At 34.2% G+C, this 25,150-nt stretch overlaps 2 protein-coding genes across 2 annotated transcripts; one reads left to right on the top strand and one right to left on the bottom strand.

The window, feature by feature from the left end:
* Window positions 1-6,289: 6,289 nt before the first annotated feature.
* Window positions 6,290-7,254, top strand: LOC108284946 (olfactory receptor 6C76-like). The gene has a single exon (XM_017501922.1). The coding sequence runs from the start codon at window positions 6,290-6,292 to the stop codon at window positions 7,226-7,228; it is 939 nt and encodes a 312-aa protein (XP_017357411.1). The 3' UTR covers window positions 7,229-7,254.
* Window positions 7,255-17,383: 10,129 nt separating this feature from the next.
* On the bottom strand, window positions 17,384-18,427 carry LOC108284945 (olfactory receptor 10A7). Its single transcript, XM_017501921.2, has one exon. It carries the CDS (start codon window positions 18,346-18,348, stop codon window positions 17,398-17,400), a length of 951 nt encoding a protein of 316 aa, XP_017357410.1. The 5' UTR covers window positions 18,349-18,427; the 3' UTR covers window positions 17,384-17,397.
* Between the last annotated feature and the right edge of the window lie 6,723 nt (window positions 18,428-25,150).

Raw genomic sequence — 25,150 nt, 5'->3', positions numbered from 1 at the left:
AAAAAAAAAAAAAAAAGAATCAATATTGTGAAAATGGCCATACCACCCAAGATAATTTATAGATTCAATGCTACCATCGACTTTCTTCAAAGAATTGGAAAATTGTAAAAAGCAACCTTAAATTTCCTATGGAATCACAAAAGAGCCTGTAGAGCCAAGACAATCCTAAGCAAAAAGAACAAAGCTGGAGGCAACACGCTGCCTGACTTCAAACTGTACCGCAATGCTACAGAAATCAAAACAGCATGGTACTGGTACCAAAAGAAGTATAGACCAATGGAACAGAAAAGAGTCCTCAGAAGTAATGACACATGACTACAACCATCAGATCTTTGACAAACCTGACAAAAACGAGCAATGGGGAAAGGATTCCCTATTTAATGAATGGTGTTGGGAAAACTGATTAGCCATGTGCAGAAAGCTGAAACTGGACCCCTTCCTTACGCCTTATACAAAAATTAACTCAAGATGGATTAAAGATTTAAATGTACCACCTAACACCATAAAAACCCTAGAAGAAAACCTATGCAATGCCATCCAGAACATAGGCACGGGCAAATTCTTCATGAATAAAACACCAAAAGCAATGGCAACAAAAGCCAAAATAGACAAGTGGGATCTAATTAAACTAAAGAGCTTGCACACAGCAAAAGAAAATATTACCAGAGTGAACAGGCAACCTGCAGAATGGGAGGAAATTTTTGCAATCTACCCATCTGACAAAGGGCTAATATCCAAAATCTACAAAGAGCTTAAACAAATTTACAGGAAAGGAACAACAACCACATCAAAAGTTGGCAAAGGTTATGAACAGGCACTTTTCAAAAGAAGACACTTATGCAACCAACAAACATATGAAAAAAAGCTCATCATCACTGGTCATGAGAGAAATGCAAATCAAAACCACAATGAGATACCATCTCACGCCAGTTGAAATGGAGATCATTAAAAAGTCAGTAGACAACAGATGTGGAGAAATAGCAATGCTTTTACACTGTTGGTGGGAGTGTAAATTAGTTCAACCATTGTGGAAGGCAGTGTGGTGATTCCTCAAGGATCTAGAAGTAGAAATACCATTTGACCCAGCAATCCCATTACTGGGTATATACCCAAAGAACTGTAAATCATTCTATTATAAAGACACATGCACATGTATGTTTATTGTGACACTGTTTACAATAGCAAAAACTTGGAACTAACCAAATGCCCATCAATGCTAGATTGGATAAAGAAAATGTGGCACATATACACCATGGAATACTATGCAGCCATAAAAAAGGATGAGTTCATGTCCTTTGCAGGGACATGGATGAAATTGGAAACCATCATTCTCAGCAAACTAACACAAGAACAGAAAACCAAATACTGCATGTTCTCACTCATAAGTGGGAATTGAACAATGAGAAAACATGGACACAGGAAGGCGAGCATCGCACACTAAGTCCTGTCAGTGGGTGAGGGGATAGGTGAGGGATAGCATCAGCGGAAATACCTACTCTAGGTTACCGGTTAATGAGTGCACCAAACCACCATTGCACATGTATACCTATGTAACAAACCTGCATATTCTGCACATGTATCCCAGAACTTAAAGTACAATAAAAAAAAAAAAAAAAAAGACAAGTGTGCCTGGGCCACTGCAAGTTTGCAATAAATACATATTCAAGGAAGAAGTGAATTAATTAATAAGTAAATTAACAAATAAAAGGAGTGCATGATGACTAAAACAGAATTTTACATGGAATCTGAAGGGCATTCTCTGGAAGTAAACAAATCATAATCACTTGATAAGATAAATAGTTGATTAGTTCTAGTGTTGTTTTGTATTAACTTAAAAATATATTGAATATGAGTAATCAAAGAGAAATCTGTAAAGTTTAAATTTCCAATTTTATCTAGAATCACACAATGATCACAAGTATTAGAACTTATTAAAAAATTACACATTTCAGTGTGATTCCTGGGAACAGAAAAAAAAAAGTAATTTGAGTGCTTTATCTTGCAGCAGGAATGTAAAGAATGTGAACATCAATGAACAAAATCTCTTGCTGAATAGCGCTATTTATACACCTTTACGGATAATGTTAGCAGCAGTGAATCCATTTGGGTCCGCAGAAACCTCAATTCTTGCCTCCTCCGAAGAAAGAATTTGACTGAGGGGCATAAGGCAGAGTGAGGGACCAAGGCAAGTTTGAGAGCGGGAGTGAAAGTTTATTAAAATGTATAGAGCGGGAACAAAAGGAAATAAAGTACATTTGGAAGAGGGCCAAGCGGGCAACTGAGCGTTTCAAATGCATAATTTGATCTTTGACTTGGGGTTTTATATGTTGGCATGCTTGCAAGTTCTTGTATCTCTTCTCTCCTGATTCTTCCGTTGGGGCAGGCTGTCCAGATATGTGGTGGCCTGTTAGTGCTTTGGAGGGGCTGCATGTCCAGTGTGTTTACTAATGTTCTACACATGCTCATTTGGAGGTGTTTTTCTCTTACCAGTTGAGTGTTCCTAGGGAAGACCATATACCAGTTAAACTCTGCCATTTTGCCTCTTAGTGTACATGCTTGAGCCCACTTGCTCAATTCCTGAGATCTTATCAGGAAGCTGCTGATCACCAGTTTCAGGTGATTTCTTTCTATTGGGAGACTGGCTTTCCCTGGCTCTGGCTGTGAACAATTATTTTAGGGAGACAGTTTAGCAACCACCTGACTATTACCTGATGGTTGCCTGACATTCCTACGGCGGGGGGGGGGGGTGCTCTCTTGCTCTGCTCATGTCTGACTACCTACTCTAACAATAACAATTTTTAAGTTTTAATATATTTTTCAGATTGTTTATAAATCTACATATTATTGGAAAAATGTAAAAACTCTCTAAAACTCTAAGAATACTTTATTTTAATAGATTTAAATTACTATGATTTGATTTTAGTAACTCTATTTAAGCTTATGGCACATTACCATATTTAATCATGAAAGACCTGAATTTTATTAATTGATTAAATGTCACTATTACTGAATAAAATTGCGTCCATCATTTTAAGAGGAGAAAAACATTTATTTCCATTTTTAATATAAATACAAATAAAAGTGATAGGCTTGTCATACACACTATAATACACTATTACAGGGTATATATAGGGAGCTGGAGAAAAGAAGAAATGTTTGGTCTGATTTGATAAAATTATGATTTGTGGGGATAACAAAGCTCTGTTTCTGACTCAAGAGGCTATAGTCATTTTAATACAATTAGTTTCCTCAGACTCTCTCTAAGGTTGGGAGAACGTGTTTAAATACTAGGAAAACATTATTATATTGTAAACCAAAACCAAAATTTTCAACCTTCCAGCCAACTAAATGGACACCTTTTCTTGGCCCAGAGGACACCAGAGACACCTGAAACACTGAATCTCTGGCCATGATGGAAAGGAATGTCAGACATAACCTCATTACACCCCCTCCCTTTTGGAGTTTAGGCACTACTGACCAGCATTAAAGTTAAAATAGAGATCATAAGAGACAAAACACTCTTTATGGCAAAAAGATACCAGATTCCAACTTGACTGTGGTATAACATCACATGACAGATAGCAGACCTGGAAGGAGACCAAAGTATTTTACCCCAAAATATATTTCTTCATGTATTTTGAAATGACTCTGCAAAGCCATCATCTTATGTGAGAAATTTGCATCTGTAGAGAATCTTCATTAACGCCACCAGATCTTCCCTTTCTAGGTGTTTTCGGGATCTAGGAGAGATTAAATGAGAGTTTGACACCTTTAAGGTCTGAAAGAGACATGTACCATCTATTCTCTTTGAAGGCTCCTACCTGGAGTCTTCATCCATGTAACAAGAACCTCTGTCTCCACAACCCCTTTATCTTAACTCAAGCATTTATTTCTACTTACTTCAAGTTTTTAGACAAAGCTTAACTCTGTCAATCAATTTCTAAACAAAAAATCTTTTCCTTTTCCCTTTTCTTTTTTTTTTGAGACAGGGTCTCGCTCTGTGACCTGTGCTGGAGTGCAATGGCAGTGGCGTGAACATAGCTGACTGAAGCCTTGAACTCCTTGACTCAAACGCTCCTTCCACCTCAGCCTTCTGAGTACCTGGGAGCAGAGGTGCATGCCACCAAGCTTGGCAAATGTGAGAGATAAGTTCTCACCGTGTTGCCAAGGCTGGTCTCAAACTCCCAGGCTCACTTGATCTTCCTGCCTTGACCTCCCAAAATGCTGGAATTACAGGTGTGAGCTACCACACTGGGCCTTTCAGAAAATCTTTGAATTCACCTATGACTTGTGATTCCCCCACCCTCAGGCCTCCTCTGCTTCACAATATCCTGCCTCTTTAGGGTGAACCAATACATACCTTCCACGTATTGATTCATGATTTTACCTCAATTCCTGTCGTCCTAAAATGTATAAAACCAACCTGTAACCCAACCAGCCAGGCACTCTTTCTCAGGACCTCTTGAGACTATTCCCTGAGCCATGGTCACACATATTGGCTAAAAATTAACCTCTTTAAATATTTTACAGATTTTTTTTTCCATTAACAATACTTTGTCATTAATAGCCAGAATCTCCAGAACTTAAAATAATCCTTGGATAAAGCTGGTTATTTATTCACTCATTTATTTTTCATATTTCTGTAATATATTTTAATTAATTAATGAGTTTTCATTCTTATGTACACTGTTCAGTGTTTAACCTGCCTAAAATGCTTTGTACTTTCTAATGTATTTCCAATGCCTAGGTGAGGATCCATCTTCTCTTATACCACCCTCTCTTATGAATCTTCCTCAACTTCCCCAAGAACCATAAACATCTCTCAGTCTCCTATACTGCGTGGTAAAAATGAGCCCCATTTGCCTTCAGCTTATGCCACATTATATATTGTTATATTCATTCATGTATCTTCTCTTCTGAGTATATTGGTAAACTGCAATAGTCATGGATGTTGTTTTAGGCTTCTTTGATTCCTTGGTGTATATCAGTGCATCCTCTATGGACCTATAAGCATTGTTTAATAATGTTTATCATTGATAATGAACTTATCAAAGAAGGTAACTGATAATGAAGTCTTCAAAGAGGAAATTTGTCCTCAAGGGATGAACGTGTTCATAACGAGGAGATTTCAAGGCATTTAGCTTAATGGGACTTTAACTTCTCAACCACACAATCAACTCCATTTGTGTTAGCTTGGCTTCCGACTGATCATATTGTGTTAGGGAAGTTGACATTACTTCCACGTGTCTAAACACTTGCCTGGTGACTGATCATCAGAGTAAAAATGTTTCCTGTTTTCTCCTCAGTAGAGGCAAATTTCACTTCTGCTGCAGCTCAGACTATATATCAGTTAAGAAGCAAAGAGCTAATTAAAAGCCACTTTCTTGTCTGAAGAAAAATCCAATCTTGATGGTAGGTTTGCTCTTTTTCTCCCTTGATGTCTTACCTATTTTCTACTTATTTTGCCTTCTTTCTGTTCTTCTTCCCAATTTCATTTTTCTTCCTCTCTCTAATCCCTTGCTTACTTTATCTTGCATTTCATTTTATTAGTTCCTTTATATTTTCAGAACTATGACCAGCAGAAGCACTGAATCTGTTAATTCTGTTTAGGGTATGTTTACTGTGAAATCAGAAGGATTTAGTATTGAAATAAAAGATGGTCAAAGTGAACAGAGACAGAGGAAATGAAGAGATAGAAGCGGGGACAAAGCACTGCTTTTCAAATTTATTTTCTGAAATTTTTTTTAGGTGAAAAAAAAAACTCAAGAGCTATGATCATTATATTAAATTTCTTCCAGTGTTCATCTTAGGTCTAAAGATGGTTTTCTATTTTTAATTGTCATAAATATTTACATATCATCTTATTTCTCTCTTGCATTCAAAGTAAGCTCCTGTAGACAATTACATTCCAATTGTTAGTCAGGCTAACTGTGAGCAACATGACATTTCAGCACTTGCATACTGAGAAAAGAAGAAATCTATTTTTTTTTTTCATGTATGTTCAACTTTTTACCACATCACAATAAATATAATTAAATTAGAATATAAAGATAAATTATAAGATAATCTTTTTAATTTCTGTAGATTTGTACAAAATATTTTTCTATGTGCAGAGAAATAGAATTTGCTAGAGTTTATCTTATATAAATAATTTCAAAAAAGTATCCCACATATGATCAATGGCAATTGCAGAATTTTAACATTGCTATTTTCATGTTTTACCATTTGAACCTTTACCTAATTTTTTCTCAACATTTTCACCAAAACAGAAGCAGGTCAAGGAGTAGCAATGGAAAACCATACAACAGTGACTGTGTTTATCTTAGTAGGATTGACAGAGAACCCCAAATTGAAGATTGTGCTGTTTATCTTTCTGCTTCTCACTTACTTGCTAAGCATCTCAGGCAACCTGACCATCATCACCCTCACCCTGCTGGACTCTCACCTGAAGACTCCTATGTATTTCTTCCTTAGAAATTTTTCCTTCTTAGAAATTTCTTATACAACAGTCTGTATCCCCAAATTGCTTGTTAGCATGGCAACTGGTGACAAAACCATTTCCTGTAACTGTTGTGCAGCTCAGTTGTTTTTTGCCTTCCTTCTGGGAGCATCTGAATTTTATCTCCTGGCTGTCATGTCCTATGATCGTTACGTTGCCATCTGTAAGCCTCTGCATTATACAACCATCATGAGCACCAAAGTCTGCATCCAGCTGGTTCTTAGTTCTTGGATTGCTGGTTTCCTCATCATTTTTCCAGGACTCATCTTAGGCCTAAACCTGGAATTCTGTGACTCCAATATTATTGATCATTTTTACTGCGACACTGCTCCTCTACTGCAAATCTCCTGTACAGACACGCATCTGTTAGAAATGATGAGTTTTGTCTTAGCTTTGGTGACTCTCCTGGTCACTCTGGTATTAGTAATTCTGTCATACACATATATTGCCCTAACAGTTTTAAAAATCCCTTCTGCCAACCAGAGAAAAAAGGCGTTTTCCACTTGTTCTTCTCATATGATTGTCATCTCCCTCTCCTACGGCAGCTGCATCTTTATGTACATTAAACCCTCAGCCAAACAGAGGATATCCCTAATGAAGGGAGTTTCAGTGCTCAATACCTCAGTTGCCCCACTTTTGAACCCCTTCATTTATACTTTAAGAAACCAGCAGGTGAAGCAATCATTTAAGAATTTGCTACAGAGAGTTCTGTCTTTATCTAAGAGGTAGAATAATAATGAGGCATATGAGAGAAATTAATTATTAAGAAAAATTACAAGGAAGTGCCTGGATCAGCTCTCAATTTTTCTATTATACCATTTAATATACAATCTTAGTTGTCCTTTCACTTCTTTCTAAAGTGACAAGATACATAAGCTGCCTTTCTCCAATAAAGACTTCACTTTCAAAATAATAAAACTTCTTTTTTCTTTTCTGTTATAATAATTCCCACATCTGACTCCTTCTTTTCCTCGTCTTTTATTGAAATATAGCTAATATCTGAAATGCTATTTTTATCAACTTAATGAATCAGTTCATTGAAACTGTTGTTTCCACCTTAAAAGGATTATCTTTAGTTCTTATATTTATATTTTTGTAAAATCTTAATAAATTCAGAGCAATTATGTAATGAAAATTCCTTGAGATTTATGTATTTTCAGTGGTTTTTCTTTTCTAAAATACTTCAACATGGGAAGTTGATATGAAAGTACCACTGTCCTTTTTGTCTTGAGAAATTTTATAAAGCTCACAACACTGTGCTAGTATAATAAAAATCATATGGTATATTGTTATTTTTAATTGATATAGATAAATAAACTATATATGTGCACTATGTCTAGGTAATTAGATGAGAAATAAAATGCAATCTAGAGAGATCACATTTGATATTTTATCAGCTGTTCCTAGCTCATCTTAGAAGTGTTCCCTAGATTTTATATCTGTAACATGACAATAAACAATTATTTTATTTTGGGATATTTTAAGGCTCATTGGAAAGCATAAAATAACCATTAGATGAAAATAGTAATGTTAAGTATAAATTCATTTTATTATTACATATATTTAGTATAACATGCTTGAAAAACAACAACAAAATAAATCACATAAGCCTTTTTCTTTAAAGGCATGTGACCTAATCATAAAAAAAATTATGTTCATAACAGAAACAAGTAAATCAATTTGTATATTTAAATGTATCAAGTATAATCATAAGAATGATCACTAAAGTATAGTCTAAAAAGGCTTTTGGAAAAATTGAAATTATATATTTTAAAGCTATTTAAAAATTAAGTGTCTATATTTAACTACAATTTCACAGGAAATACAGGGGTTAGATGAGGATGTCAAATGACACCATAAGAACCCAAAGTATCCAATTCAGAATATGGCATATTCTATAACCCAATTACTTCAAAACGCCAACATCATGGAAAAAAGACACTAGAGAAGATTATTCCAGATTAAAAAGAAATTAAGAGTCATATCCACCAAATGCAGCATACAGACCTCAAATGATTAATTTGACCAAAAAAGCTGCAAAGTGGAATTTTTCTAATGTTTGGATAATTTAAAAATGTATAGGGTGTGATGTTATTGAGGTATGTTTTTCATTTTATCTCTTAGAATTAAATAATAAAGTATCTAGGGATGAAATGATCTGGTATCTGCTGCTGCTTGTTTTAAAATGGTGTTTCAAAAATCTTCAGAAGAGATAAACTAAATAAAAATAACACAATGTTTATAATAATCAAAACTAAGTGATGAGTTCATGAGCGATCATTAAATTATGCTCTCTAGAGTGTCTATTTATAAATTTTCATAGTAAATATTTTATAATAAAAACTAGTTTGAGTAAAATTAGATGGAAGGTGAATGGCATGGTTAATATTACGATTACAATTTACATGACTTCCTTCAACTATCTCCTAATTTCCGTTTGATATATTTGATTAAATGGTCCTTGTTCCCTTCCTACACTTTGAAAATATTATAGCAATAAGGAAGACGGCTATTTTTAAGTTTTCACGTAAAGAAGGAAAACCAAAATTGTATTGAATTTATGAAAAGTCTTATTCCTTTATGTAATGTTTATTTGAACCAGTACAACAAATTTCAAAACTCTGGGCACCCAAGTTCTACAACTATTGCATGTCATTGACACTAAGGGTAGTTACACAGATATGATAGTCACAGTCACACTTTTTATTTATGAACAGGCTTCCCTTCATTTCCAGATCCCTAACTTCAGTCTGCTATAGTGAGGGAAGCTAGGAAATATTATTTGGATCATTAATAATAAAAATCTACTATCTCTTTATACCAAGGTACAATTTAAAACATTGTTTTTGTTACCAAGGCTTTGACTAAAATATCATATTTGAGAATGTACGTAGAATGCCTGGTTACAAAAGTTCACAGTGTTACAATGAATTAATACAAACGATCACTTTCTAGCAGGCCTAGGAACCTTAAGACTGTAGCTAGTGTCTAAAGTCTCCCTTGGTTTGGTTTCCCAGCCTCAAGAGGTTTTTAAATCCAAGATTTCTATGTGATCAATGTATCAAGAAAAGATATGCTTCTATAGAAAAGTTATAATGCACATTATTACATTGAAGTCCTGTGCATTGCTTCACGACGATCATTTGATTTATTGAATTGGTTGCCTTTAAGCTTAGGTTCATGGCTGAAAATCATTATACAACCTGAAATTGTTATAGTACTACTAATTTCACTTAGTATTTTTCTTTCTAAACATTCTACCTGTTACTTGTTAAATTTCTGCAGATGTACAATTTGTGGCAAAATAATGCTGGACCAGCACTTTGATATGCTAGCAAAGGACTATGGAACAGACAAAAACCTAATTTAATAAGTAACTCCAGGTAGACTTAGCCTAAGAACCACTCTCTTTGATTCATCCTTGTTGTTAAAATATTGATAAATGTGTTTTGAAACTGACCGTTGGTTGCAATTCACTTCTTCCAATGTGGGACCAGATCAACAATTCAGGACAGATCTATCCTTGCACCAAGAGACAATCAAAATGAAGGTGGATGATGAGAAATAATTAATTATTTATTGGGTTCGATGTACATTATTTAGGTAATGGAAACACTAAAAGCCCATACTTCATCACTTTGCAATACTTCTATGTAACAAAATTGCATTTATACCCCATAAATTTATAAAACAAAACAAAAACAAAAGCTAGCTATAGGATGGTTAATCAGTGATTCTTCCAGAGAAAGATCTTGATGAAAAGGGAGAAATGTGAAAGTTGTCAGAATTCAAATAGAGTTACTATGTTTAAAATAAATAAATAAAAGTTTCTAAACCCTTTAAAATAGAGCCAGAAAAAAACATGAAGTGTTCTCATGTGGTAATTCTGCAAATTTGCATAAACAGAATCTTATCATAAAGAAATATGAGAAAACCAAACTCAAGGACTTTTATCATTCTAAAAATAACTGCTGATATTCTTCAAAAGTGACAAGGTCATGAAAGACACAAAAAAGACAGGATTGTCTTTTTATTCTGTTATTTCTTTTGCTGTGCAGAATCTTATTAAAAAGCTTAATTAGGTCCCATTTATTTTTGCTTTTGTTGCATTTGTTTCTGGGATACTTGCCATAAATTCTTTACCTAAGCCAATATCAAGAAGAGATTTTTCTTGATTTTCTTCTATAATTTTTATGGTTTTGGGCCTTACATTTAAGTGTTTAATCCATCTTGAGTTAATTTTTTTATATGGTGAGAGTAAGGATCTAGTTTCATTCTTCTACATGTGGCTATCCAATTTTCTCAGCACCATTTATTGAGTAGTGTGTCTTTTCCCCAGTGAATGTTTTTGTCATCTTTGTCGAAGATCAGTTGGTTCTAAGTATTTGACTTTATTTCTGGGTTCTTTATTCTATTCCATTGGTCTGTGTGTCTATTTTTACACCAGTATCAAGCTGTTTTGGTTACTATATCCTTGTACTATAATTTGAAATCAAGTAATGCATTGCCTCCAGATTTGTTCTTTTTGTTTAATATTGCTTTGGCTGTTAGATGAATGGCTAACGAAAATGTGGTGTATATACACTGGAATACTACTCAGCTGTAAAAAAATTAAATAATGACTTTTGCAGCAACTTGGATGGAATTAGAGGCCATTATCCTAAGAGAAGAATTTAAAAGTAAAAACTAACGAGGCAATGATTTAAACATCTCCTATCTCACGTTTTGCAGGAAAAGAATGAAATTTATTAGTTTATCAAGGGAATCAATCACTCTGAACATACAAGATATTGCATAGTATTTTTTTAAAGGGAAGAAAAAAGATACTTTCCATAGAGAATCATAGTAACTGCAGTTGAAACCCTGAGTCAACAAAAGTACCATGCCAACTCTCATTACATACTTTAGCCTGGGGCAGTGAGCATGTGCGTAAACAAAGGAGGGAGACTGAAATTTTGAAAAAAAGAAAAAAAAAATCTATGTTCTGGTTTATCTTTACTACTTCTTCATAAAAAATTTCCAGTTAGGGTGACATGTGTAAGCAAAATCAATGTATTTGTAAATCCAATGATGTTTCATTAAATACTATTTGAAATGTCATTAGGAGCATCATCATACATGATGTCATTTCAACTGCCTCCCATCCTTCACACTCTAATTCGATGTATAGAAGCCTGTAGTCTATGATCGGCTCTGCTACTTTTCTGAAATATGTTTGATGTTCTTTCTTTCTTGTCTCACAAAGCCAATGAATTAGCAAATATTTCTGTTGATATTTTTCTTTCATTCTTCCCTACATGTCCCATCTCTCCCCTAGCACTGGAATATGGGCTTCACACCTCATAGCAGCTATATTACTTTAATATCTTAGTTGATCTCTCTGAATCAAGCCTGTACTTTGTACCACCCATCATTCTTTGTTCTCCCAATTTTAGTCATTACTCTGCTTGAAAATGACCTATTTACCTACATACTATTTCAAGTGCATTAACTGCCTCCAGCTCCTTCTATATGATGGCATTAATATATCTGTCAAGTCTTTTTGGCCAATAGTTAACTTTAAACATTTTGGCATCTACACCTGGTGAACCTCCAGTCCTCTGAACATAATGTATGCATTCTCAATTCAAGGTATTTTTTTTCAGATTACCTTTCACACCACATTAACTGTAGCAGGACAAGGACAAAAAAAAAAAATGAATTATTTTTCACCAGCTAGCATCAGGTTTCTTTTCAGCAAATGAATCAAACTTTAGGAAAAAATGCCTGATTCTTGACAGAAGATTAAGTCCTGACAACATGGGTTTAAAAAGTGATTTTGAATGTATCTACAGTAGGAAGTGAAGCAGAAACTGACAATGAAATCTTTAACATTCCTGTCTTCATCATCTGTAAAGTGTAGATCATATTAGCACCATCCTCAAAATTTACCGTGGTAAATAAGCTTTGAAATGGAGATTGCCATATAGTCAGTAATGTACATATATTAATTTTTAGTATTATTCTCCCCTGAGCTTGCTTTCACATGCTTGATGAATTCACTAGTGGATGATTTATCAGCTTTCCAGCTGTACTGGTAAGTAAGTGTAAGTCAGAAGAATGGATATAAAACCCATTTGTAGCAATTGTGTTTCCCCAATGAAGCATTATGAGCAATAAAGAAAGATATTCAAATATTCTGTCTCCATTGCATATTTTCCACAAATAGCCAGTGTTGGGCATTATCATTTTTTCTTTTTCTATAATTTTAAAATATAGTATAGAATAATTATTATTTATAGATATTTTACTCACTTTTTTATTACAAACCTCACTGAGTAACAAAGTGTTTTATTTTCTAAAAGGAAATTTTTAGGGCTATACTGAGAGTAGTGATATCTAAGAGCTAATGGAGTTAGAAGTATTGCCTCGCTGAAGCAATCATTGATTTGGAGATCAAGGTAGTATTTGTATTCAAAAGGTAAGTGGAAATCTCAGTTGATAAGCCATGTAAAGGAGTCCAAGTAAAAGCTAGAAAAATATTGGAAAGTTGAGGACAGAGTTAATTTTCAGAGATAGATGAAGGCAAGAAGATTTCACTAAGGCGAGCACCCAAAATTTCAGTTAGAAAGAAGACATAAGTTCAAGAAATCTATTGCGCAATGTGATGACTGCATTAATAAAAATGTACATTTAAAAATCGCTAAGAGAGTAGATTTTGTGTTCTCACAAAAAGGTATGTGAGGTAGTGTATATGTTAATTAGCTTAGTCATTACACATTGTATACATATCTCAAAACACAATAAATACAATGTTTATTTGTCAATTTAAAAAATTTTTTAAAGAAAAAAACTGTTTTGTGCTTTGAGAGGCTGGTGAAAAATGCACGGTACTGAAAACTTACAGATACTGCAAATGTTAGCACTTTTATTCCTTGAACCCTTCAGAGGGAACCTCTTCTCTGAACTAGATGGCCTTTGAAATAATTTCTTTAACTGGGACCAGTGAAAGCTCTGATAGGATCTTTAATGCTCAGAATAGCTACTGAAATGTCTTCCATAGAGAATTGTGGCAACAGAGAGCTTATGTACTTCTAATGGAAAGGTTAATTTAAAATATGTCACTTTAAATTTAAATGGAAATTATTTGAACTTAATAGATAGTAAATTTGAACCAATAAATAGAGCAAGATATTACTCATTTCATGCAGGAAAAAAAAGGAAACGCAAGTACCAGATCTCTTTTGGCTTCTCTGCACCAGGCTTCACAGTGGGAACAATTTCAGTTATTGAGTCAAGAATGAGTCTGACAGATGTGATTCTTAACTTATTATTAATAACTCATTATTTGGAGTGCATCTTGTAATACTTAGCTATTTCTATATAACAGACTTTCACTAAACATAGAAGTATTATGTTTCAAATTCAAATATTATTTTACAAATAATCAAACGATAATTATTTGTAATTGCTCTTGAGCTATAAGTTGGCAAGGCAGTTCTGCTGGGTTCTGAACTAGGTTCCTCCACATTTTTGGGAATCAGCTAGCTGTAAGCTGGTATAGAATGGACTCTTTTGGGATAATTCAACTCTGCTTCAAAATATCTCTTTTCCAGCATGCTGGCTTTGGCTTGTTCTCATGGGAATCACCTGTATGTCAGAGACAGAGAGAGAGAGAGTAGATGCATGCATGGTTTCTTGACTTTTAACACTCTGAATGGTGCAGAATTCTTCTATCACATTTTTTTTTTTTTTGCAAAAACAAGTCACACATCTAGACTAGATTCAAGAGATAAGGAAATGAACACCATCCTGATGAGAGGCACTCCTGAGTCACATCATAAAGGGCACGGCTATTTTTTTTAATCCATCTACCACACAGCTCATGAAAAGTCACCTAATTACTAATCACCTAACTAGAGGGTTTAAAACAACAGTAATTTATCCTCTTACAGTTCAGGAAGCCAGAAGTCTGGAATTAAGATGTCAGCATGTCTGTTTCTCCTGAAGTCTCTAAGGGAAAATCTGTTCCAAGCCCCTCTCCTTCCACTGGTGGTCAACAATACTTGGTTTGCACAGTTGTCACTCCAATTTCTACACCCATTTCACGTGACTGTCTTCCCTGTGTGTAAGACTTCGTGTCGTCAAATCTCTTTCTCTTCTTATATGACATTAGTCATTGGATTTAGGATCCACCCTAGTCTAGTTTAACCTCATCTTAAATTGACTACATTGCAAAGGCCCTGTTTTGAAGTAAGGTCACATTCACAGGTATCAAGGATGAAAACATCAACATATCCTTTTGGGGAACACAATCCAGTCCACTACAGTGACTATGTATATTTTGTAGAAAATGCTTAAGAGAAACAAAATACCATAAATAACATAGGCTACAAACATAGCCTGTGAATATATGAAAGATATAAAAGCTGAATCTGTAAGAAAGTGTGTAAGAAAAAGAGGCAATACCAATTAACTTGCAAAGTAACTAAGTTCTGTTAGATCTCCACTATGTGTGTTCCTATGCCCACCACTAAGCATTCCTTATTATTGTTGTCAAATTTTAGCTCCTTACAGTTCTAGAACCTTCTTTATAGATTATTACAGTGATTTTCAAATAGTTTCTATTTCAACCAAGATCAATAAGATAATGAATGAAATAATCACAAATATCCTGTGGGTTTTCTCACCACAAAAAGCTGGTAAGTATGCGAAGTGATGTATATATTAAAATAGCTTGATTTAGTCATTCAACAACATGTGTGTGTATGTGTATATACATATGCATATATATTTAAAATTTCTGTATTTTTTGTTTTCATAATTGTTATACATGTAAACATCATGTTGTACACCCTACATATATACAAGTTTTAATTGTCAATAATATACTTTTTTTTACTGTGCTAGTTTGTTGGACATATTAACATGCACACTAAATGTATTTTATAACCTCACAATCTACTTGTGAGCCACACACAGCTGGTAGAAAACCATTGTAATGGAGTCTTATGAGATGGTTATTGAACTTAGTTACATTAATTCAAGAATATCTGACTTAGGCTTAAAAAAATTAAGAGATTATTGAAGGAGAAAGATTTAAAGGAATAGCTTTTTTTCTACCTCAAACTCCAATTACATGCAATAGATATGTACTTCAGCAAATCAAAATTAAACTAAAATAATCAACACAAGTTGCGAATTTGTGGTGGCTTTTAAATTTTTCTGAAAGTTGACAAAGAAACATGGAGGTTGGTTACTGCTTGAAGAAGAACCTGTACAATTAACAGAAACCTTGGCTAATGAAGACTTATAAGAATATATATTATTGTTCAAGTTGCATATTCAAAGCCAGTATATGCTTGTTCTACTGGAAATATACATTTTGCATAATTAAATTTGACATGATCTTACTTTGTTCTCTCCATTGTTTTGAAAGCCAAATTCCCATGTAGGTAGCAACTTTACCTCAATAAAAATGTGACTAGATATTTTTAAGTGGTTAACATTGAATTTCAAATTCAGAAGGATCTGATTCAAATTATTGTGGCCACATCTCAACAGCTTTTGCCTTACCAAGTTACTTATATTTTCTGATGATAATTTGTCTTTTATGAAAAATATAGATATAATAATTGTCTCTTGAGTTTTGAAAGGGCATGTGTCAAAGACAGTGCCTCAATAAACCATGTTTGCTATTACTATTAGTCTTTTACTTTACTCTGGTGTCAAGCAAGTATTTGTTGTTTAAATTCTAAGAATAGCTTATTATTAATTACTGGATAATTTAGCCAATGACCAGAAAAGTCCAATACCATGTCACCAAATATTAATACTGTTAATTTTATTAAATAACTTTATTTAAACATACAATCCATATAAAGAATTTGCATTATGTACTCTTGGCATCTGCAAAACTCCATCTTGTATACTTTTTTAAAGGTTACTTAAAATGCATTAGATGATTCATTGCCACATTGCAATAGCTGCAGAATATACAGTGGTTTGTGGTGGCTGGTGTCACTTATCTTTCATAACTTTTCTTACCCTTTTTCATCCTGCTCTGTGCCCCAGGAGGCCTGCATTTATACAGTGGATCAACAGACATTCTCGTCCCTGTGTTGTATTTGGTTTGGCTGAGAACAGAAGCCAGCAATAGATTTGAGAGAGTCAGAACAAAACAAGGTTGGGACGGCTGTTTTGCTGTACTAAAGAACAGAGCTCCTATTAGGTGACATTTTAAAAAAAATAGTTGTAGCATTATCTAAGTTCCAGTTAACAATCATTCTATTTTTCCCTTCAGGCCAAGACGTATAAAATTTCTATTATATGACCTGTGTGGCTATTACTTAACCTTGTCCACAATTTTTACACAGTCCTCTCATAAAGTGTTTTCTCACTTATCCCAATCCAGGAGTATCATCTCTTTCCTGTAGGACCCTAAATGATACATAGAAATGCACCCCCCAGTTAGTGATGAAATAAAAGCACTTCTTTCGCTCTGTTTTAAAGTTTCGTTAGTAGTTTTGCTGTTCCTATTTTGGAAGTTTTCTCTTTTTTTTGAGACGGAGTTTCACTCTTGTTACCCAGGCTGGAGTGTGCGATGGCGGGATCTCGGCTCACCAGGAGGTTTTTCTTTTTTTCTTTTGTCTTTGTGGGGATTAACTTTTTTTTTCCCCATTTATTTTATTGCATTTTAGGTTTTGGGGAACATGTGAAGAACATGCAAGATTGTTGCATAGGTACACACGTGGCAGTGTGATTTGCTGCCTTCCTCCCCATCACCTACATCTGGCATCTCTCCCCATGCTATCTCTCCCCAGCTTCCCACCCCCACCGTCCCTTCCCTAATTCCCCCCAACTGACCCCAGTGTGTAGTGCTCCCCTCCCTGTGTCCATGCTTTCTTACACAATGGAAGTCAAAACACATCTAACTTCTGTAAGACTTTTTGAGTGATTGTCCTCTTCACCGCCCGTTTCACTTCATTGTTCCTCAGGCTGTAGATGATGGGGTTTAGCATAGGTGTGATGACAGTGTAGGACAATGACACTAGCTTCTTGCTCTCTGGGGACTGATTTGATTTGGGCCGCAGGTAGGTCAGGCTGGCTGTTCCATAGAAGAGGGACACCACAATGAGGTGTGAGGAACAAGTAGAAAATGCCTTCTGGCGGCCCTTAGCGGAGGGCATCCTCAGAATCGTTATGATAATGTGGGTGTAGGAAACCAAAATGAGAGAAAAGGGAAACATGATAAACAGGAATGTGGAGGCAAGCGCTTGCATTTCATACATCGTTGTATCCACAGTGACTAGTTTCAACACTGGGGGACCATCACAAAAAAAGTGGTCCACGGCATTTGGTCCACAGAAAGGAAGGGCCATCATCCAAGCTGTCTGTAGCATAGACACAGGAACACCAGACATCCAAGAGCCTATGGCCATCCACAAGCATAGGGACCTGTTCATTATGACTGAATAACGGAGAGGGTTGCAGATGGCCACAAAGCGATCATAAGCCATCATGGAGAGAAGGAAACATTCAGAACTGCCAAATAAGAAGAAGAAGTACATCTGGGTACCACAGCCCACAAAAGAGATGATTTTCCTTGGGGACACTAGATCTACAAGCATCTTTGGCACCATAACCAAGGTGAAACATACTTCAAGAAGTGACAGATTTCGGAGAAAGAAGTACATGGGTGTTTGAAGTGCGGGATCCATACTGGTGACTGTGACAATGAGAAAGTTGCCCGACAAAGTGACTGTGTAAATGGCCAGGAACAAAATAAAGAGGGAAACTTGCATCTCGGGGTTGTTCGTAAAACCAAGAAGAATAAATTCAGTGACTCTGGTGTGATTTTCACAGATCATATCTTAGACCACTTTCTCTCTGAAAACAAAGTATGTGCATCAAAGGGTATTAAATCAATATAGAGATAATCTCAATAACAATAATAATAACATTCATAAAATATCTCTATTTTCAGTTGTCTTACTATTCTGTTTCTCTGAAGCAGAAATGATGTTTACAATAAGATAAAATTAAGGAAAATAAACATTTTGTATAAATCTTACTCATTATCACCTAGATGTAATTTTTCTCTCATGAGTAGTCAGAATTTGCGCTTATATTCTTCCTTGTAGGCATGCTAGTTTGTAGGATGCAGTAGAAAGAGTGTTGATAGATCATTAAAATAGAATAGTCTACTAATTTTTAAATGATTTTAGGATGCAATAAAGACAAATAATGGGCTAGCTTGACATTCTAATATTTGATTATTTTAATCACATCTCTTCTGAATATAGTGCATTTTATATCACTTATCCACTGTATATACACACACACACACACATATACCAACATCCCCCCCCACACAAGAAACTTAATAAATAAACATAATATATGCTTATGATTTTGGTGCTTCTTTATAGTCTCCATGAGCCTAATAGTTTATGACAATTTTTACATTGTCTTTTGAACCATAATTCAACTTCACTGGGCCCCCTTTTCTTATTATACACATAGCTATAGTTCTTTTAGTTAAGCTATGTATTTTTTAAAAACTTCCAAACAAATATGACTTGCAATAGAAAAGTATCTTCCCAAAATTCATCTCAAATTTTCTCCACCAAAATAGTTCCCATTATGACTGACCGACTTCTTTAAAACTTCATGATCAGAAGAGGGGTAAGGTACATATACTTACCTTTGTATGTCAGCTGATCCAGTCACAAAAGCACTGATTCAACTCTTATGAACTCAAATACTGTATCTTACTTAGAGCAAAATATTTTGGCCAACAGTAAAGTTATACAAATTTTTTCTCTATAGGTCATTCTTAGTACCAAAATTTAGCAATTGCAGGAGCATGTGTTAGAAAAATAATTATCCATATGCTACATTGGATCTGAGCTGAATGATGTATTTTTTTCAAATGCTGGAATTGGGTAAATATTGTATCAATTATTTTATAATACATTTTTCTAATTTAATTCAGAAAAAATGCTTATTTCATTTTATAGTCAAAATAATTTGAAGTAGATATTCCCTCCTGAAGTGAGGAGGTAAAAATCCACAGTCTGTGGAATCCTTTGAAACTAGTGGCTTAAACAATACTATATTTTAATTCTACTCTTAAGACATGTAACATCTTGCCTGTGTCTTTTGCATATTGTAAGTTCTCAAATGAATGTCTTCAGGTGCAAAAGGAAATGAACTACTCTGGTGATCTTAGGCTCCCCATACGCTTATAATTCCCAGAATAATAGGTAACATGTGGCAGTGATTGCAACCATTACTCTCTCAGCACTATTGCAAAACCGGCTTCACTGCCATTCTTGTCATCACAGGAATAGCGACAACACCATCATATTCTGGTATATGCATCAAAACTTATGAAAAACTTCATATGCATTATCATACTTACACATATTTTGGAACAATTCTAAACTTGTTATGGGCCTAAAATTATGCCATCTTTTGTTTTATAAAATATGGGAGTTGATGAAGGCATCAAAACGTTATAGTAGTTACAATATTTAGTGTATCCTAAAATGCCTCAACCAACTGCCTCTCAGAATTCTGATATTGACAGTGGCAGAAGGCAGTACCAGGATGAATGCCTTTTCATTGAGTAATAAGTTCTATAGTGTACAGCCCGTGTGAAATATGAATAAGGCTATCCAAAGATGGTCAGTTTATTGAATTTTAAATAATTATCATTGCTCATTTTCTGTCTTTACTGAAGACATTTAAAGTTTAATAAAAGTTTAGGCAATGAGAGCTTCATAGTGTCACGAGATGTATCTCTAAACACTCTTCTCAGTCTTTCTATATACTAAAAAGCCTACAGATTACTTTGCATGTATCATCTAAACAGAGATTAATCAGCAGTGATGTCACAATCACTACCACAAATTTATACTGATTAAAAAAAAAAGTGAAAACTGTTGTTGAGTTGCCATGATTACTACATTGCTCTAGAGAATGTACTGCTTTATTTGTAGCATGGCTTTTGGTAATTTGATGTCATTTAATTAAGTTCACTAATTTAGTTGGTGATATCTTAATAAGGCCAAATTGTTTTTTTTTCATGTATCATTAAGCAGGCCAACTCTTTTTTTTTTTTTTTTCAGAAAATAGACTTTACCTCTTATTTTAGCCAGCTATTTTACAAGTACATGTTTTCTCATAAAACTATTATGGATGAATGCAATTATTTCATCAGTATTTGGAATACAAAGTGAATCTGAGATTGTTATTAAATGTGTCTAAATGGAACAGCACTTCTAACAAATCTACATGTAAATGAATAAATTACCATAGTATCTGAATTAAAAGTTCTTTGTGTAGTTATAATCCACAGCATTTCTTTATTACACAGCTACTGTTTTATTAATGCTCTCTTCTTTAGCATTCTATTGATTTCCAGACAGAATAAAGGCCTCATTATTTTTTGTTTTCTTTTATTTTAATGAAGCATAAAGTTATTCCTTTTCCAATAATATTTCATTATTTATTTTTCTTAGAATTCTTTTGTAATACCCAGTTGTACAGATAAATTTAGGTGTTTAACAAAACTGAGAAATATAACAAATCATAAAGAAATATCTGGATGTATCTTACCAAATAAAACCTCATATTTCTTCTGTAATTAGAAGTTTAATAATTTTTTTAAAGATATACAATGTCTTCAGAGAAATGTTAACTGATCTTGAAGTCTATTGATAGCTCAAATCTTCATAATGAAGTTAGTACCTTAGACAGGCTAACCTGCCTTGCACTGGCACTACATGGTGGCCAAATTTTAGCATAGCATTTAAAAGTGTGACTGGCCTTGGGGAAATGATCCATGGATCACCAGAAAGGACTTTGGTTAATTAAACAACTGTTTTTATTTCACAGGGGGAAATACAGAATGTTCATACAATTATCTATATTTTTTGTAAGTCATAATTACAATTGAATATGCATTTCTCAATAATAGATATTTTGTGGTGGAGCTACTGGACCTACTGGTCAGGTCTCTTGGAACTGCAACTTTTAACATGCCCAGGCTATCTGAAGAACACAGATTTTAATTTTCCCTATAAGATATCTGTATTTTTTGTGGGATAGTTTTTGGTTCAGTATTGGTGAGACAGGTTTATTTCATGCTCATGAAACTTACATGATTTTTAAATTTTATTTGTAACTCATTTTTAAATGTTAGTATTTTAACTTATTTCCATAATAATATTTTTAAATAATTAAATACATCAAATTAAGCTGATAATTGGCATGTATTTTATTGTTGTCTTATACCTTAAGTCGTTTGGCTATTGGTTCGTTTTACTATGAGAACATTGTAAACAATGCCATGATTCATATATTATTTCAGTCAGTGAGTGGTACCTTATGATGTCTAACACGGTTACTGTCAGGAAGAAGTAAGCAATTTTTTTAGTCCTTGGAATGTTTTAGGTAATTTTAATATTGAGAAATAACATTATACATTGAAGTTATTTTGTAATGCACAAACAGAACTGTAGAAATAACTCCCTTTATTTTCTTATCTTATATTTGTTGTAGAGGCAACTTTTATAAATAGATATAAACCTTAAAACAGTTACAAATTAGCACAGTGGGAATACTTCAAAAAATTCTAATGAAATCTTTGGGTGCAAAAAAAAAAAAAGGAGGCCCTAGGAGTTTAGGTCAACCTATGCATATATAGGTGCCTTAACAAATAGCTAGAGAGGAAGGTTCGTCACTTGCTAATTTTACTTCTTTCTAGAAAAGAAAAAACTTCCTGTATTTGTAGAAGTTAAAGGAAAATTCCTTAACCCTCATTTTCTCAGGAAACTAAATAATACTATAATGGGTTAAAGTTATTGTTTTTGTTTTTGTTTTGAGACAAGAGTCTCGCTCTGTCGCCCAGGCTGGAGTGTAGTGGCGTAATCTCAGCTCACTGCAACCTCCACCTCCCAGGTTCAAGCCATTCTCCTGTTTCAGCCTCCCAAGTAGCTGGACTACAGGCACCCGTCACCACGGCCGGCTAATTTTTGTATTTTTAGTAGAGATGGGGTTTCACTATATTGGTCGGACTGGTCTCAAACTCCTGACCTAGGTGATCTGCCTGCCTCAGCCTCCCAAAGAGCTGGGATTACAGGTGTGAGCCATTGTACTCAGCCAAAATGTATTCTTTAAAAAATCTTCAGTAGGGTACATCTACCATTAAAAAAAGTAAAATAAGTCTCTAATCATTTCCAAGAAAAAAAAAGAAACTGTGATATAAAATATATTTGGTCTATCTTCATTCATACTTATACCAAATATATAACTATGCACCATACTGAAGAAAACATTTGTAATATTGAGCAAAAACAATCACATGAAAAATGGTGCATTACTGTATCACATGTTATGCTTTTGTTTTGTTTTTAAATGTTTTAATGAAAGATGTATAACTTTGGTCATACAATATACCCATGTAACAAACCTGTACATGTACCTGTATATCTAAAATAAAAGTTGAAATTATATTTTTTAAAAAAGATTGATAAGACCTTAAAAAGAAGGCCATGAAAATCCCATTATCCAAAGATGAGGTAAAATTTCAATGGAGTTACTTCTGCATTATCTATTCCTAAATGACAATTACCCTACACCCACCATGCAAAAACATGTTTTAAAAACATAAAATGCAACCTGCTACATATGTGCCCAATTGCCACTCTAAAATAGTCCAGTTCCTTATCAAGCAATTTCTAAAATTGAATTGTACAATTCATTGACTGACTATATATCACTGCCATCTTGTAGGTAGTGCATCTTAATTACTTTAGCTGAAAACTTTTCATGTTGTTATAATTTTGGGTTTACCTGGCTTTAAAATGTCAATAATTATTTTTCTGCAGATACTCTGGTTCACCAACAAAGTGGTAAACACTAATGAGATAGTGGATTTGATGCATAAAATAGGCATAGACCCCCATGTAAAAAAGATTACATTGTTCGTAAGTCTCATTTGATGAAGTTTATTTTAAGGAAATAAAAAATAAAGAAACGTCAGTAAGAGAGGCCTTTTAGTGGCTCATGAACAAAGTCAAATGTGATCTCACATTGGTCTAGGACTTGGTTCACAGATTTCAGTTTCAGAACTTAAATATATGAATTAATCCAGGGGACATCAACCCTTCAGGAATGGTAAAAACAAATTAAATTTATTCAAAGGTGATGTGTATACACTAAAGGTATGTAAACACTAAAGCTGTGTAAAATAGCATTTGTGTGCTTTAAAGTAAGTGATATATCTTTTTAGTAACCAGACTATACTTTTCAACTAATCTGAAAGTTACTGTTTAGAAGGCATACCACTTGGGTAATTAAAATAGTAGCTAAAATATTTATTTAAAAAATATTTTAAGAAAATGCCTGAACTTTTGAGGTGTTTTCATGCAGGCTTTGAAAATCTATGCTAAACAGTGATTTTAGGAGAATTATGTACATGCCTTTAAAAATATCAGAATATTCTTATCTTCTTGCTATAGTATTTCTGTCTCTCAGACAGCATTACATAAGCAATTGAACACATAATTACTATATAATTTCTTTTCTAATAATTTGTTATAAACAATAAATTAAAACCATCAACAATCAGAAAATATAGGTAAGTGGATATAGGAGAAACTGCAAATGCAATGCCTAGAATAACCATTGATTCATTCTCTATGTGTATGATCTTTATCAAAATAATTGCCATATCATTTCCTGTTAGCAAAGTGGTAAATATTCTCATCTCACAAGAAAAATTTGAGGATTAAAATAATTATTGTAAATCATCTACTATAGTGTTCAAGCATATTGCAGATGTTAAACATTAGGTTTATTTCCCCCTGGTAATCCAGTTCTGGGTTCATGGAAATATTTTTTATTTATTTACTCTTATTTTTTTATTTGACACAAAACAATTATATTTAATGGGTACGTTGTATCCATGTATCATAATGTCATGTAATGATACATGGATACAATGTATAATAATCAAATCAGAGTAACTGGTGTATGCATCCCCTCAAACATTTATTATTTCTTTGTGTTGAGAACATTTAAAATCTTATCTAGCTATTTTGAAATATACAATAAATTCTTTTTTTTTTTTTTTTTTTTTGAGACGGAGTCTCACTCTCCTTACCCAGGCTAGAGTGCAATGGCGCGATCTCGGCTCACCGCAACCTCCGCCTCCTGGGTTCAGGCAATTCTCCTGCCTCAGCCTCCTGAGTCGCTGGGATTATAGGCATGTGCCACCATGCCCAGCTAATTTTTTTGTATTTTTAGTAGAGACGGGGTTTCACCATGTTGACCAGGATGGTCTCGATCTCTTGACCTCGTGATCCACCCGCCTCGGCCTCCCAAAGTGCTGGGATTACAGGCTTGAGCCACCGCGCCCGGCTACAATAAATTCTTGAAAACTAGAGTCAACCTGCTGTGTTATAGAACACTGGAACTTATTTCTTCTAACTAACTGTAATTCTGTGCATGTTAACCAACCTCTCCCTATTCCTCTCTACCCCTATCCTTCCAGGGGTTTGGTAAGAACTACTCTATTCTCTATTTCTGTGATATCAACTGTTTTAGCTCCCACATATGAATGGGAGCATGCACTATTTGTCTTTCCATGCCTGGCTTATT

Source organism: Cebus imitator, unplaced genomic scaffold (genome assembly GCF_001604975.1).
Source record: "Cebus imitator isolate Cc_AM_T3 unplaced genomic scaffold, Cebus_imitator-1.0 Scaffold285, whole genome shotgun sequence".
NCBI classification, from domain to species: domain Eukaryota; kingdom Metazoa; phylum Chordata; class Mammalia; order Primates; family Cebidae; genus Cebus; species Cebus imitator.
This window is presented reverse-complemented; position numbering and strand designations above follow the sequence as displayed.

What these genes read in the sequence shown, in the direction of transcription:
- LOC108284946 (XM_017501922.1), top strand. Translation starts at nt 6,290, where the DNA reads ATGGAAAACCATACAACAGTGACTGTGTTTATCTTAGTAGGATTGACA.
- LOC108284945 (XM_017501921.2), bottom strand. Translation starts at nt 18,348, where the DNA reads ATGATCTGTGAAAATCACACCAGAGTCACTGAATTTATTCTTCTTGGT.